This window comes from Falco biarmicus, chromosome 10 (genome assembly GCF_023638135.1).
Source record: "Falco biarmicus isolate bFalBia1 chromosome 10, bFalBia1.pri, whole genome shotgun sequence".
Classification (NCBI taxonomy): domain Eukaryota; kingdom Metazoa; phylum Chordata; class Aves; order Falconiformes; family Falconidae; genus Falco; species Falco biarmicus.
The window spans coordinates 11399252-11415754 of NC_079297.1; the positions used below are offsets into that span (position 1 = coordinate 11399252).

Here is a 16503-nt window from a genome sequence, read left to right on the forward strand (position 1 = left end):
ACAGCTACTTCTTATTTGTGCATAAGATTTTAATCCTCAAAGGTGCTATGCACAGGGGGAACTTCTTCTGCACCTTCTATTACAAATTCAGTCACTGTTTATTTTTTCCCAGTGCTTTAAAACCCTTGAAAACCTTAGCAAGGAAAAAAAAAAAAAAGGCACCTCTAAAATCTTAATTTCTTACAATGATATACAAAGATAAATTTCAAGTGAGTCACAGAGTGGAGAAGAATGCACAGATTTATTTTTTAAAAAAGAAAGCAGGCTGTAGACATTTTCCTGTAATAGTGTATATTCAGCTGTGAGGGAATTATTTCTGGGTACAGAAACAAGTTGGGGAGCTTACAGAACAGCAGAAGAAAACAGCCTTACAAATGGTGTATCTTAAACAATGCATACCTTTGCTTCATTGGCTACATCTGGCAGTATTCTACATAGGTGGCACTTTTTATCACCTGTCTAAAAGAATCGCAGGAATCACATACCTGCATTTTGGAGGACCGAAAGGAGACGATCAGAGTATTCGATCAAGTTACATGTTTCTTGGAATAATTTCACTCTTCCATGTCCTTCTAACAATTGGTGTTCAGACGTACAGTTTCTCAGTAAAAAAAAAAAAAAAAGATTAAACTACCTTCCTCGTGAGAGTTCACCTTGACATGGTTAGCAGCTCTGACCCAGGCTCTTAGGGGTGGAACAGTGTCACAGGTGTGAGGACTAGGGAGAGGAGGTAACGGAGATGCATGGCTGTAACCGCATTCTCAGGTTGGTAGTGAAGTGACCCGTGGTTTGTTGTTCACTGATCCACTCCTTGACAGCGTACAATGAGAGTATTTTCCTGTTTCGTCTTATTTTTTTCTATACACACGCCTAGCCCTCTCGTGGGTCATCCTGCTATAGAGAGGAATGTTACAAAGTTTACAGTCCGGGTTTTCAAGTGGAAAGAGTCTAAAGTAAATCAGAGGCAAAGGTGTTGCTGTAAGAACCATTTGTTTAGTGTGTTCCCCAGATTAATTGAGCTCCGTATCCTTCCATGGAAAAGACTTGCTGAAAACAGGCTATTTCCTATAAACAGAAACAAAGGAAATTGTACAGTTAGATCACCACTATCGCTTTTACTTTTTGAGCTATAAATTTTGCCTTCTCTGCTGTGTCTCCTCAGCCATGGTAGAAGCTGAAATGCAGGCTATTCCAGGGGCAAGGAAGGCTGACAGCCTCCTCAAAAGCTGCAGTGCCATTTCAATCTGGTTGCTAAGGGATGCTCAAGCGTGATGTCATCTGTATCTTCCCTTCCAAATAAGCACATTGGTTTGGTCACAACTCCACCCCCACAGTTCACAGCCAAAAAGTTGATGAGGTCATGTTCGCTGTGGACAGCGTGAGCCCGTAAGGAACTGTACAACTGTCCCATCTGAAAATTAATGAACTGTTTATTTTTCCTGGAGGCTGGGGCATCCAAAGTGCTCGGTACCTTCAACTTACTAACAAACATGAATTGTTTGCAATAGGAAATAAGGGTGTTTGTCACCTGGAGGGTTTGGAAGGCATCTGTGGTGTAAGATGGACATCCTGATCTGGGTCTCATAATCACCTGTAAAAACAAAGAGTAGCTCAAATGAATTCAGAGCCTAACTGATGGATCGAGAGTGAAACTGATGCAACAACGGAATTGTAAGCAGAAAGGTTTATCCGCTCAGAAATAGAAAAGAATGGAATGACAGGGAGTATGTGTCTCAGAAGCATTTTTTCAACAGGCTGAAAATCTACTCTGTTCAGAAAATTTTAACTCCAAAACCAGCTCTTGCAGCTAAACTGTCCAGCCAACATTCGTGAATTTTACAACAGTATTTCCTTGTCTCTAACCCACAGAAGTGTGAGTATCCTCATGTACAATAAGGGAGACTACCCTAAAGGAAATACGTTAAAATATATGCAATAGTCTGACAAATATAAAGCAAATATATTAAAATAGGAAAAAGACAGTATTTTTCTTGACATCCTTTTGAGAGCTTATACCGACAGGTATTGTATGTAAATCTTCAAAGGACAGAAGTTTATGTGTGTAGGGTAGGGGAAGCTTTAAGGGACATGTACTTTTCAACAAGTTCTTTCTTACTTGTATGGTTATTGATGGTCTACTTCTACTTTATATCTAAACCTTTTTAACCATTTGTAAGTCAAGCTAATATAGCTGTCCTAGCTGGGAAGAGTAAAGTCCGCATAAATTATGCACTTCAGTGGGCCTACTCAACTGAATAGAGAACATGTTTATTTACAGGATCAGGCTATTATTACAAATCTTGCCTCAGTCTCAGGCACCAAACAGTAGGTTTTGGGGCAAAAGCTGTGGAGGGAAGATGGAGAAAAGAATTGCAATGAAATTCCTCTTTCAAAAAAAATTAAGGAAATTAAGACATCTGATGACTTTCATCAGCATGTAATAGGAGTTAGGCCAGTGGGACTAAAAAGCCATTAACTAGTTATCAAGTGGAGTGAAATGGATTTTAGATACATGAAACTTAACTATTACACACCCCCCCCCAAATATTCCATTGAAATATTCTTCACTTTGAATTATCCTGCTGCCTCTCCCCTTCTGAGATCTTTTCTGGCTTGAGAAGTGAAACAGCAGAAGGATGTTTCACACTGCCAGTCCGCTGTTCTTTTTGAGAAATCCATAAGCTAAGGTGCGTGTTGGTGTCTCAGTCTTTGCATTTACTTTAAACTGGAAAAAAATGCAACAGAATCTGAAGCTGTTGGCTGTTATATTCAGTCACAGAAGGAATATCAATTAATTTGAATTTAATGTGTACGTGTTCAATGCTTACAATCTTCTATGTGCAAGCTCTTACCTCCCAGTAGTTTAAATAATGCAGGATTGAGTCAATAGATGTGAGTCTTCTAATGTCTTTTCCAGCCACTTCCACATTCATGTTACCTTGCATTTTTGGAAAATATTTCTGCTTAACATGCAGCAGTGTCCTTTAACACCCTCTTTTGAGTATTTTCAAGCCTCAAACAGACTTTTATCGCAGAGGTGCAATACCCATACACATAGTTATTTCACCATTGCATTTATTTGTTCCTAAGACTTCAGGTTCTTCAGAAGAGCCCTTTTAATTGTACGGTAAGTCAGGGGTCAGGTTGTGTCTGTGCTTCCCTCCTGATGGCAGGAGTCTTGTGAAACGGGAGTTCGTGGATTTTTACAAGATGAAAGCTAATGCAACTGGTCCCAATAAGAAACACCATTTACTCTCAAAGACACAGCAGCAGCATTATGTTATTTAAACAAATAAAAAAGAATGAGAACAGCTAATGTGTTCGTATGCTCGCTATTCAAATGGTGCTTTCCTCATCAGGACAGCACTGGAAAAAAATCACGGCAATTCAGTGGGTTTGTACAGTTGGTGTGTTATGTTGTGTCCTGGCCCATTTCAGAAAGAGAAAAAAAGTCCATAATTGATGATAGGTTTAACAATTTGGGAGTTTGCTTTTCGTTTTCTGTAGCTTTTGACACTTTCACACTTTAATCGCACTTGTCATACTAGTAGCTAATTCTTAATTCTGCCCTCAGTAATGGAGTTTTGGGAACAAGCTGAGCGTGTTTTCTCTTTCCAGCTGCCTCGTGCTTTGTTCAGCCTAAAGCAACAGAGGCACAGGGCATATACCCCAGGAGGGCAGTAATCCCTGTGCCCCAGCCGGTGGCTGATGGCTGTTATTAACCTTGCAGAGCCCATCCCGGTTTGCGTTCGGGGCAGGGATTGGTGTGCGCTGCTGGACAACAGCATTTATGCAGCAAGGACTCCCTTGTTGGTGGATGCTTTGGCATATTTACTGCTCCCCTTTGCCCATGCTAACGCCGCTCACTGTTCACCAACATTTTAGCCTTTGGTATATCTCCAGCAATAATTTTTATCTCGTTTGTGTATTACTTTGTGTTTGGAGCCTGAGGTAGGCTCCCTTCTGCCTCCCTGGGATCCAGAGAGAAGCAAATCCAGGAGGCCGTGGCAGATTTTCCCTGCTGTGAGAGGTGGCAGATACTGGCATTTCTGCATTCTCTTCATGCCTGTGACCATAAAAAAGCTATGAGATTTTATAATTTTCAGTCTGAATTCTGCTTTATTGAGTCCTTTATGCCTTGTAAACACCACAGTTAAAAATATATTTGGGTAATGTATATTACAATATAAATCATTGGAAACAATACAAATAAATAAAAGACCTGTAAAAGATAAAAGGAATTATTACGATCTTTGCTTCAGATGAATCTGGCTATTGCTGAGCAAAGTCTCTCTAATACTTTTAAAAACTGCCTTGGCCTAAAACAGCACCTGGAGAAGTCCGTAAGGGTCTCTCCTCTGACTCCAGATCTCCTAGGCTCTGTGGACGCTGAAGTCGTGGCATTGAAAAATAGACTGAAAGTGCCAGTAACTCCTCAAAGACCAAGGTTTAGTAGTGGTGCCTCCCATTTCTAATGGGGTCCACCCCTCTTCCAGCATGGGCAGCTTGAACAGATATATCTGGTCACACAAACTGTGACCTTCTCGTTGTTTGCTCTATTCACGTATTTTCTATAGGTGGTCCTAAACATAGTAACGGGATGACGTAAGAAGGTGTGCTTGGGATAGTGTTGTAGATAATTCAGTTTTGCAAATGAGGATAAATAATTTATGTATAGTAAAGGACATTTCACTAGGGGATAGAGAAGCAGCTGTGTATTTTAGGGGACCATGTTTGGCAAAGAGCAAAGCACCAACCTCCGTTTTCCAGCCGTAGCTGATAAGCTTGTGGAATTTATATAATGAGCTTTCAAAAAAATATTTGGGAAAACAAAATGGAGCTAGGCAGCTGGTAAAACCATACGTAGAACCAACTGCACGTACCAGGCAGGCTTTGCCTGGGCCCCCCCTAAGGTGGCAGCGGGGCTCCCTGCGTGCGGTCCCACCGCAGCCCCCCGGCCCCCGTAGCCCCCCGCGCAGCACCCAGAACACCCGCACTTCTGCTCAGAAATAGCAGGAAAATTAATTCCTGCTCATCAGCGTCTGCGGGATCGTTGGTCACTGGGCGGACAGTCAGCGATCATCAGTTGGGAAAACGTGTACGTATAGACACAGGTATTTAGTAATTATTTTCCAGCTGTAGCATAAAGTGCCCCGGCACACGACTCGGTTAAAATTTATTCAGGATTCTATTACCCCCCCGCCTGCGGGTATTTTCTCGGCCGCTTTCACCCCGACACAAGCCCTCCCTACACAGCGCTCGCCCCCCAGGGCGGCTGCGGACCCCCCGCGGCCGGTGAGCCCCGCTGCCCCCGGGCTGACTGCGCGGCTTGGCAGGGTCCGGCTCGGCTCGGCTCGGCACGGCACGGCCCGGGCGGGCGGCAGCGGCGGGGCCGGTTCGAAGAGGGCGCCGGCGGCGGCGCGGGGTGACGCGGGCCGTCATGTGAGCGGCCCCGCTCCCAGCGTTCAGTGTGGGCCCGCTTGCCCCACCCCGCCGCTCTGCCGCCTCGGTGCAGCTCAATAGGGGGAAGGAAAAAAAAAAAAAAGAAAAAAAAAAAAAAAGAAATGCGGGAGAGAGCAGGAAAAATAAGACGGGGAAAAATCCTCCCGTGAGGGACAGGTTTTGCTTGGGGAGGAGAGACCAAACGGACTTGTTTGTTTGTTTTCCCCCCCCCCCCCCCCTCCCCGGAGAAGCCGAGAGGATTCAGCCGCCTGGAAACCTAATGTGAAAAAGCAGCAGCAAGGAGAGGAGGGGGAAAAAAAAAAAAAAAAGAAAAGAAAAAAAAAAGGGGGGGGGGCGGCTTGGATTGAACCCCCCGCCCCGGTGAGGGAGGAAGGAGCCGCGGCGGCCGGAGGGCGAGGAGCTGCGGCGCCCGGCGAGGGACGGGGACCCGACCTCCGCCGAGAGCCGGGGCTGCCGTCACCCCGCCGCGCTGCTGCCCGCCGGCGCGGGGAGAGGCGAGGAAGAGACGTTTCCCGATCCTCCCCGCCGAGGATTTGGGGAGGTTTCCGCGCCTGGAGCCCGTGCCTTTGGATCTAACGAGGATTTTTTTTTTTTTTTTTTTGGGGGGGGGGGTGGCACTGAAGCTGGATTTGCTCCTGTGCGTGCGGCGCGGGGGGGGGGCATTTCTGTTCCCTCTAGAGGAGCCGGCGGCCCGGCCGGGGGCGCGGAGATCCCCGCGGATCGCTCCGCATCCGCCACCCCCCCGGGAAAGGTGCGCTGAGGGGATCGGCGCGGGGCTGAGCGGGGGGGCGGGGGAGGAGAAGCAGCTGCAGCTGCCGGGGAGGAGGCCCGGCGGAGCAGCAGCAAAGTCATCGCTATCGGCCCCCCCTTGGCTGGCTCCGCGCTCGGCTCTCTCCATGTCTCTGGCTCTGGGCAGCGGCCGCCACAGCAGCGAGTAGGGGGGGAGGAGGAGGAGGAGGAGGAAGAAGAAGGGAGCCCGGGAGAGTGCCTCCCTCCCTGCCTCCCTCCCTCCCTCCCTCCCTCCCCCCGGCAGCCCCGGCCGCCTCCCGTCCCCTCGCCCCGCGTCCCCTGCCTCCCCCTCCCCAAGATGGGCTGTTTAGGGAACAGCAAGACGGAGGATCAGCGCAACGAGGAGAAGGCGCAGCGGGAGGCCAACAAGAAGATCGAGAAGCAGCTGCAGAAGGACAAGCAGGTCTATAGGGCCACGCACCGGCTCCTCCTGCTGGGTAAGGGGGCCGCGGGCAGCGCGGCGCCGGGGCAGCGGGCCGGGGGCCGGCGGCCGTCCCCTCCCCGCCGGGGGGAGGGCGGCGGGGCCGCGCACCGGCCCCCTGCCCGGGCACGGGGAGGCCCGAGGGAGAGGTGGGGCCCGGGGGGAGCGGAGCCGCAGGGCCCACGCGTTCCGCGGGGCCGGGGAGCGGCGGGGAGGGGGGGGGGGGCGGCCGGCGAGCCCGCTCCAGCCGGGGCGGCGGGGACCCGCTGGCGCCCGGGGCGGCGGGCCCGGGGGCGCTGAGGGGAGCGGTGCGGTGCGGAGCAGCCTGCCGGGCTCCTCGGCCTGCCGCCGGCGGCGGCGAGCTCTCGGGCACCACCCGGGGCGCCGCGGGGGGGGGGGGGGGGGGGGGGCCGGGGGCAGGCCCCGCAGGTACGGAGCTGCGGCTCGGGGCCGCTCTCCGCCCGCGGAGGGCAGCGCCCCGCCGCCGGGGCAGAGCGGGGAGGCAGGCCGGGGCGGGGAGCGGGCCTCGGGGCCGGGCGTGAGGAGGTGGCCGGGGATGCCGGGCCGGGCGCCGGCCAGGGGCGCGGGAGCGTCGGGCCCGAGGGGGAACCTGGGAGCTGAGCAGGGCAGGGCGCTGACAGGGGCGGCGGGCCTGCCCCGGGCGTGCGGGGCGGCGGCGGGGGGAGGCCGGTCACCGCGGCCTGGCGGGAGTCGGGCGGGGGCGGCGGCGGGGGCTCGGCCGGCCCGAGGCGGTCCCCGCGGCGGGGGCTGAGGCAGGGTTGCCGAGGGACGTGCGGGCAGAGCGGGGAGAGGAGGAAGAGGAAGGGAGGAAGTCGGGGAATCGCTCGGGGGAAGCGGAGGGAGGATGTCGGTCCCGGAGGGAAGCGCGGCGGCCGGCGCTGGGAACGAGGGAGCTCCGTGCCTGCGGCGGGGGGAGCGCGGCGGGCACGGCCTCGTCCCCCGGCGGGTTGGGCAGACGGGCCGCCGCCCCGGGGCCAGGGTGCCGCGCCTGCGGCGGGACGGCAGCCCTGCGCTGGGCTTCAGGTAGCGTTCCGGCGGCTGCTTCAGGTGACCTGCGTCTGCCGCCTTTTCTCAGGAGGTACATTTAGAAACATCGGTTACGGCTTCGAGGAAGGGGAAGGGTCCGAAAATCGTGGTCGGAAAGAACGAGAGAACATTGGTGGGACTCGTTATTTGGAAGTATTTTGAAGTAGCGCTGTGCAGCCAGCTGCCGGCGGGAGCTGTGGGGTGTCGGTGGCGGCGCGGCGCTGCGCAGGGGCTGCGGCGCGGGCGGAGGGTAGGCCAGGCCTCGGCGGCCGCTCGGCTCAGGCGGGGGGGGGCCGGGGCCGGGGGGTGCTGAAGCTTGTGCGTTTGAAAGCGTGCTCTTACCCGTAAAACCTTTCAAATAGTAATTTGAAGAAAGACGCTTAGCGTAAATGGAGAGTGGCAGGGACTACAGCAGCACCTGCAGCACTGAGGAGCCTGCCAGGGCTCCGACAGGAATCTTTGTAACAGGATAATTTGGGCTTCAGCTCGTGGGGTATGTCTTGGGAGTTGCAGTTTTCAGGCTGAACGTTACATAGATACGTAGAAACCATTTGTCATGTCAGCAGGTGGGTTACTTTTGTAAGAGACAGAATTTCAGAAAACGGAAGTGTGATGGACTTGCCTGGGGTTTCTTTCTGGTTTCTTTCGTTTTGGTGGCTGAAAAATAGCCTAGATACTTGTAAACAAAAAATTGCCAGTGTTTAGCGATGGTTGTAAGGTCATCTGTGTGTGTGTGTGTTTTAAAGCGATAGTTCAGCTGTTGCAGTTTTTAACGGTAACTGTCATGAATTGCGGGCAGTCTGTAACACAAACTCACTGGTAAAAAATAAAAAACTTCACATCCCTAATATTATGTTACGTTTACTTTATAAGATACATGAAATAAAACCCCAAGTACTGTGAAAGTATTCACAATATTTTCACATCGTATTCAAATAACAGCAAAGAAGAGCAGATAAACATTCTCATGGGTTTATACCGCTCTTTGTAGGCCCCGTGGCTGTACACATACTTGCCCCTTCTGCCACACTGAAATTAATGGAACTCTCCTTGATGGTGCCATTAAACGTATGCATAATTGTTAGTAAGAATAGGGCCTTAATGAGTACTAATTCATTTTGGTTCACTGGTGGTGTATCTGATCCAGAGAACCCAGGTATGTCCATACCAAACTATATGTGTTTATAGCAAACACAACTGTCTGTTCCCATGCTTGGCCTAGGTGAAGCGAAGATTTTTGGCTCCCAATGCTTAGAAACATAAGTTGTGATTTGTAGTTAGAGCTGAAATTTTGTTATTCATTATTCTGAATGGAAATATGACTACAGTGTGTACTGCTATTCTTGAATAATTCTGAGTTGTGAAGAGGACCCAGTGTCTATCTTAACTGGAGATTTGTGCTTGGTTAGTTTTGCCACCTGTCTTTATTGCATCGTGCAGTATGCCAGAGCAGACAAGAGTGTGTATGTTATAAAATAGTAGTTTAGGGGAGAAATGGTGCTTGCATAAAGAGTTGTAGATGAAACTGCTCTCTAAATGCTTACAAGACATCAGTGAGCAGGGAGAGGAAAGCGGAGTAAGACTCTGGTATTAAGGTGACAAAACATGCAAGCAGGTTTTACAAAGAGAAGAGCAGGACTGTTAGAAATACATGAGGGAGAAGGAAAGGAAGGCGGAAAGCAGACGGGAATGCATTTGTCGGAAAATGAACTTTGAAATATAACTGCTAAAATACAGTTTTGAACATGAGGCTCAAAATGGAGGCTTGTGCTGTCAGTGTGTGCTAGCAGAGGCCTGAGTTCCTATAAATACAAACTGTACCTCTGTGCCCATTCTGCCACAGATAGGCGTTTTCTGTCATTGAGGCATAGGCTAATGAAAGGAATAAATGAGTAGCCAGGAGGTGTGAAGGGGAATCTTTCTAAATTTTGCCAGGTTATGATACTACTCTTGCAAAAATGTTTGCTTTATATAGAAAGCTACCGATCTGGCAGCGAGGAGCAGCTCGATTGAACGCTGCTGTTCAAGTCTTCTTAGTGTGCATGGAGAAATGGGTACTATAGGCAGATGGGTTGCCCTGTGCACTGGCATCTGTGCAGCACAGCAGAAATAACATACATCTACTTACGGAAACTGGAGTAAAGTGGAGTGGGTTTTTAGTACTGCAGGTATATCAGAGGAAGAGGAATCAGAAGAGAGCTGTGGGGGGCTGTTTGGAGCATGCAGCCACAAACGGTGGTCTTTGCGTCTCGCTGAATATATGATTGATTTGGAACATGTAGAGAGGGTGGGAGGTTGCTTACAAGACACAAATTAGAGAAGGAGGTTTCTGTAGCTTTGTAGGTGGAGGCTTAAAGGGATGCCTTCCTTTTTCAGATGTGAGTATCCACATATTTTATTTCTTGTGATTTAAGTTACAGTCTTTTGACTGGGTGATGATGACTGCGGCCAAACTTAAAAATATTTTAAAGATCTAACAGAAATGCTTCAGTTTAGTATGGACTTCATTCAGTCTCTTTCCATCAGATAGTAGTGACAAGGCAAGCAGATTTTGACGTTCCCTGTCTTGTTCTCTGTAAAATGTTGAAGTTGTCCTTTTTCCTTCTGAACCCTGCAATCTGCTTTTAACGTTGACGCTGGAAAAATGGACAGTGAAACCGTTCAAGATTCAGATCTGACACATGACTTGAGCTGGGCATTTATTTTTAGCAACAAGTGAAGTTTCCAGTGGCAATTATTTCTTTTTCTTTCACTTTTCACTCTTGCACCAAGAATACTAACTTTCTCGATTTTACCCTGGAAAAAAAAAATCTAGTGTATCCTTTAATCACTCATGCTTCCTTCTGAAATTAATTTACTTTCATTTTCTAGGTGCTGGTGAATCCGGTAAAAGCACAATAGTCAAACAGATGAGGATCTTGCACGTGAATGGATTTAATGCTGAGTAAGTGCATTTGCTTTTTCACTTTACAACCTACCTTATGTCTCTGTGCACACGGTAGTCATTGCTCTTGTTTTGTATCTTGGTGTATTTTCTTCTTGCTACTGTTTCATGGTCTCTAGAATTTGGATGTATATTTTTAGATGAGATTAACAGACATTAACTTGAACTCATGCACCAATAATAAGAGAAAGCTAACGGTATAAAACTATGTGTGTCAAGGTATAGCTGATTTGATTACGACTTAAGTTCTGTGGGTTTGTTGTGTTCTGTTTTTTTTTTAAACTGCAGTGTCTTTCACAACATGGCTGACACTGATTTACCTCTGCTATAGTACATTGATTCATACTGCTGTAAACATACCTCCTGTTCATGTACAAAATGAATGCAGTTTTCTTTATTTAGAGCAAGTAAGGCTTTTGTTTCTGTCTCCTCACAAAATGAGACTGTACTATGAATTTTGGGGATAATGGGTCAGATTTTCTTCTCTCTTCTGTTGTGTTTCCTTGTCCAGATGTTTGTGTTAAATTATGTTTCTAAAAGCTTTTCTTGTTTACACTTAAAATCTGTTCAGTTATTTGATAGTTGTGAGGAGGGGAGTGGCATTAGGATAGGGAAAATGGAAATCTTTGTGGGTTTTTTTTTTTTGGTCTGAGAAAAATTTGTGTTTGCTAACTTTTCATCTAACCTTGCTGAGGAGTAGGGAGAGATTCTTCTGCATGTTAGTTTATGCTTGCAAGCATTTTGGGTATACCAAAAAATACTAAATTAATTCCAGTTGAATTAAGGTGTTGGAATTTCAGAGCTTATTTTCTGTGTTTCATTTTTTTAGATTATATTACTGGTTTTGTCTGTCTTGTTGTCAAACATAATACGGTATCCTCTAGCTTCTAGTAGTATCATCTATTTTGTGAATCCTGCCTTTTTAGGAAGATTAAGCTTTCACTAGTCTTTCAGTAGTTAATTCTTCAGTAAGAATGTCTGAGCTAAAAGTTTAGCCAAGGAGCCTGGACAATACTTCTTCCTAATCCCCAAATGCTAGTTCAGGATAAGGTACACAGTCTTTTGGAAGAAAGTTCAGACTGATTCATAATAAATTACATTCTATGCTACATGTTCTTAGTTCCTCTTTATAAGGAATATTTTCTTGATCCAAGGCAACTCTTTTTCATAAGTGCCCAGTCCCCTGCATCCTGTTACTGCTGAGTTGTCTCTTATTTTGGCTGCTCTTGTTACTAAAGACCTAGTAAAAGGCTTCTGTGACTTAAAAAGATTTGCATGAGTAGACTTTGAGGTAGCAGCTCTCAATATTAGGTGTTAAGTAAAAAGTTCATTAATGAAAGTAGAAGTCAGGCATCCCTGGCACCTTTAAAAGTATTGATCCATTTAACCAGCACTGTTCTTCTAAGTTTTCTAAGCATACAGATGTTTTTTAAGAGATGCTGCTGCTGCTGTATAATAAGTGGTGTATTACATGGGTAGATAACCTTCTCAGCTCTGCAAGCTGCCTACCCAAATTTGTGCGAGGAGTCCAGAGACCTATTATGCAAAGTCTGCAGAGCTGGGGAGGGACTAGGGCATGCTCTGGGATTTGCAACAGTATTGTGTTCCTTGAGTATCTCACTTCTGTGTTGCAGGTTGGGGCTGAGCTGAGTGTGCACCTGGATTCCAGGGCAACATGGCAAATTTGGCCTCAGGAGCTTCTGTGGGCTTCTGTCTTCTTGTAGCAAAGGATTTGGATTACCTAGCAGCCCTATGCCAGCGCAGCCCTGCTGCCGCTCACATAGCATACCCCAGTGTGGGAGCCACATGTGAATTGGGGGGGAGCTGCATGTAGCTCAGGAGCCATCGGTTGTCCACCTTATGGCATGTTGTCTTGCAGTCAGGCCTTTGTGCTTGTCCTTTTGTGGGTAGAATGTATTGGAACATTCAGATGCATAAAAATCAAATTAAAAAGTGATGTATATAAAATGTACAAGAAGTAAGTTATAATGAATCTGGTTTTAGGTTTTTGTTGCCAAAAGTGATCAGTAGATCGTAACATACACTTTACAGGGGAGAGAAGGCTATTTATCAGTGTTCTGAAATTCTTGCAAGTTACACATTAGTCCTTAAGTAACTTGTATTTTCAAAGTAACTGCTCCCTATGTTTTCCTGCTTTCCCTGCTATCGTTTTTGCCTGATTCATTCCCTTTCTGCCCTACTTACCTTGTGGAAAAATGATGTGGAAATCAGCTAATGGGAGGGGGAAGCACAGAGGTTTTTTTGGAAGGGGAGGAAAAGCAAAACATTGCTTCTCTTAATGTTATCAATCGTTCTAGAACATAAATAATGCAAACACCACCACAGTTGATGTGATAAATAACAGCAGAGAAAATGGTAGCATGCTGGAGATGAAGAGACTTTTTTTAATGTTAGTGTCCATGTACATGACTGTAGTTTTGAATTATTTCTGCTGGTGGGACTTAGTCATGTGGCTTGAAGGAAATCCAGTTTAAAGTCCTGTCAAAAACTTGTTTGCCCTTGTTTTAGTTGCCTTGTGATAATTGATGTTTGAAGCAGAAAGAGGATACCTGTTATGAAAGATGTCTAATGTGCTGTGAACAAGGGAAACAAAAGTTTTTATTTAGTGTAACTCAAATGCTCTAAGTTCTTAATTTCTGGTGACGAAGCAGGATATCCAGTGCTAAATACACTAGCTTCCTTAATGAGTGTGAGGATATTTTACTTTTTTTGGTTTTAGGATTCTGCCCCTAAATAGATGAAGGAGCAGTCGTCACGTGCATTTAGGTGAACTGTTGTAGCATTTAAGAAGGTGAAATCTATGTAGTTCTACAAAACTGGAAGAATTTCCTCTGGGACTCCAATCCTTGATCGCCTTAGCTAATTAATTATTTGAGGAACTGTATGGAATCAAGTGTTCCAGGTAATTAATGTGCTTAATAGTTAACAGTGCTAAGGTGAATTTGAAGGTGGTTAAAGTACTAGCTAAGTTAACTACAGTACAGACTGTTTAAAAGTTTTCAATGTTCCTTTTATAATCTTTAGTTCACTAGAGACAGAAACATTTTTGTTGCTCTTGTGAAGGTTGCAGGGGGGAAGTGACAGCGCTGTGGCATTGGTAAGCGAAGTAGTATACTGGAGAAGCAAGGCATGGTCTACAGCACAGGCTTTTCTGGATGGAGATTTTCGGAAGGGCTTAGCCCACTTCCAGCTTTTGCAGCATGCCTTCAGTTGGCTGTGCTATCAACTGATGTCTTCCTAGAGCAATTACATAAAAAATGCAGTGTGGCTTCCCCACGGTATTCTTCCAGTGTTCCCTGTCTTTAACATGGAAGAGCTACCTTTTAAGCGTAACAAAGACACTATATTACCCAAATTCTCTACTTCTTGCATTACTGCCAACAACAAGAGCCCCTTGTGATGTAGAAAGGGTTTAAATTTGGCTTGCAATAGCAGGAAGCCTGTGACTTCCCTTCCTTTCCTTCCCTCGCTCCACAACATTTCAACTGTCTTTTCAGGAGGCTATTTTGGAGAAGCAGGTTTCTTCTGTTGCATGCTGCATTTTGTGAGCGTCCACTGGTAAGGTGGAGCTAAACCCACTTCTTTTTGACTGTGCAGAAGTTCAGATGCCAATCTTGATGAAACAGAAAGGACTAAAAATGGGAAAAGGAAGACAGGAGTAATGAATATAGTTGGAAGAATTAATGTAAATGCATAGTTCAGGTTCAAGAGGAAAAAAACCGCCAACCCTCTTTTCTGTGTTACCTTAACGCTGGCGTTCATTGCTTCTAAGATGATGGCCTTTCACTGACTTTTTTTTTTTTTTTTTAAGTCATCTTTCTCCTCTATGATCACTGTGGGTTTGGCTGACAGACTCTAAGGAGAGGGTCATTGTTGTGCACGATTTTAGAAAGTGGGAAATTGGCAAGGGCGATAGACAATTTTGAAGTGTCATGGGAAAAACCGGGACAAGCAGAAATATTTAGCTAGAAATAAATTGTTGAAATGTGACTTACAAAATCCACTACAAAGATTGACAAATAAGGGGAATGTGCCTTTGTGATTAGTATGTTTAGATAATATTTATGATTCAGGAAGTCTTGAGGATATAGGGAATTTCAGGTAACGCTTCTCAGTTTCCCAAATGATGTTGTGTAATGATACTGTTTCTTTAACTAGTATGTTGAAGTGTTGAATAGGAGTTTGTATATTTATCAGATTTGCTTAACAATGATGGCAGAAGCAGAACTGAATAGCTTTGTTTTCAAGACACTGAATGACAAATATATTTGCATTTCTCTTGTACTTTTGAAAATTATTTTCTTAGGAAAGCTAAGTCACCCTCTTAAAGGTTTGGAACCTTTTTCTCACCTAGATTTAGTAGTTTGTGAGGAAGGAAAAGTAGTCACTGATGCTTTCTAAACTTTATTTGTACATCTTGTCCACCAAAAGTTGAACTGCAGTACCACCGTTATTTCACATAAACCAGTAAATGGTGGTACCTAGTCACATTGGTCAGTGTCAGTCTCTTTTGTCACTGAAGTGACTTCTGCTTCAGTAACTTTACTCTTCTGCTCTCTGACACTGTGTTTTGTTTTTTAACTTTGGTCTTTCTTGTGTGGGATTTTATGGAAGGGAAGTTAATGTTACGAGTGAGGAAAAAGTATAATATTTATAACTAAGTCTTTTAAAACAATGAATTCCCTTGTAATGGCTCATATTAGTTTGTATACACAAATGTTACTGCTCTGTTTTTACAGTTCCTTTATATTTGCGTACCAGTACCATGTTTTTAGAATGGTCACATCGGTTCCTTGCCAAGAAAGAAACCAACTTTATTGTATTTTACTGTGGTGGCAACAAAACTAATTTTTTCCTGGTGTTTGAGTAACATTGAAAATTGGAGGAGGGGGGCCCTGGTGTGTGTGATTTCCCTCCCACACACTTTCTTTCTTTGCACCACGGTGTGTATTGGGAGGCTTTTTCAGATTTGAGGTAGAGAGCATTAATTTGGTTTCTCAGCTCCTGTTCCAGGACACAGGTGAAGTGTTACTGTGCTGGAAAATTTGTGTGTACATGTGTGTTGAAGACTATGAAAAGTTCCATTCCAACTGAACAACTAGTTATGGGTTTTGGTCAAAATTTGTACTGCAGAACATAAAGTGAAGGTGTGGGTGGAGAGGGGAGCAGGATATGTATTTCAGTCAGTTCTTAGGACAGGACCTAAAGTAGACATAGTTGTGTAATTAAGTTTTGTCAAAAGACAAGAATATACCAACAGCAAATAAGTACTATGATTAAGAACTGAATACTGCATATAGCTTGTAAAAGTTTATGCAAAATGTTTATGCAAGTTAGATATAACTTACGTCAACTTGAAAGAAATGTGAGGTAATACCGGGTGATATTAAACAACATAAGCAAACAAGAAATTACTTAATTGTTAGGATGTTTAATGTTGTATTTATGTGCTTGAGATTATCTTTTTTTTGGAAATACTTCTGTTTCTACAAAGGGGAAAATTCCATTTTGTGAAAAAATAAACCTGAACTCAGTGAAGCAGCATTAATGTTTCATTATGTTGTAAAGAAGAAAGGAAAAAGTTTACAGTTTTTGGGTTTTTTAAGTTTCTTGTGATATCTTGCCCTAAGATATGAGACATCCTCCATTAGGAACATGGGCAAATGTTTTGCATTTAAATCTGCTACTCAGATGTGATTTTTAAATACTGTAAGATGAGTTTTCAGAAAATTCTGATAGTCTGTAATGCCTATGCTGGGCCTTACTTGGCAAAGAGTATTAACATACTGTGGTGCTCAATACTCTAATAGCCAACAGA

At 45.5% G+C, this 16503-nt stretch overlaps 1 protein-coding gene across 3 annotated transcripts in view; it reads left to right on the top strand.

Annotated features, from left to right (window-relative positions):
• The window catches only part of GNAS (GNAS complex locus), a 158502-nt gene that overhangs the window by 53430 nt on the left and 88569 nt on the right, over window positions 1–16503 (top strand). Inside the window, exons 1-2 of one of the 3 annotated variants that reach the window (XM_056353650.1) lie at window positions 5489–6689; window positions 10592–10664. In XM_056353650.1, the coding sequence (XP_056209625.1) occupies window positions 6551–6689; window positions 10592–10664 (212 nt within the window). In that variant the 5' untranslated portion in view covers window positions 5489–6550. Of the gene's footprint in view, window positions 1–5488; window positions 6690–7643; window positions 7773–10591; window positions 10665–16503 lie in introns of those variants that run through there. The other 2 variants (XM_056353651.1, XM_056353649.1) reach the window with 2 other exon arrangements.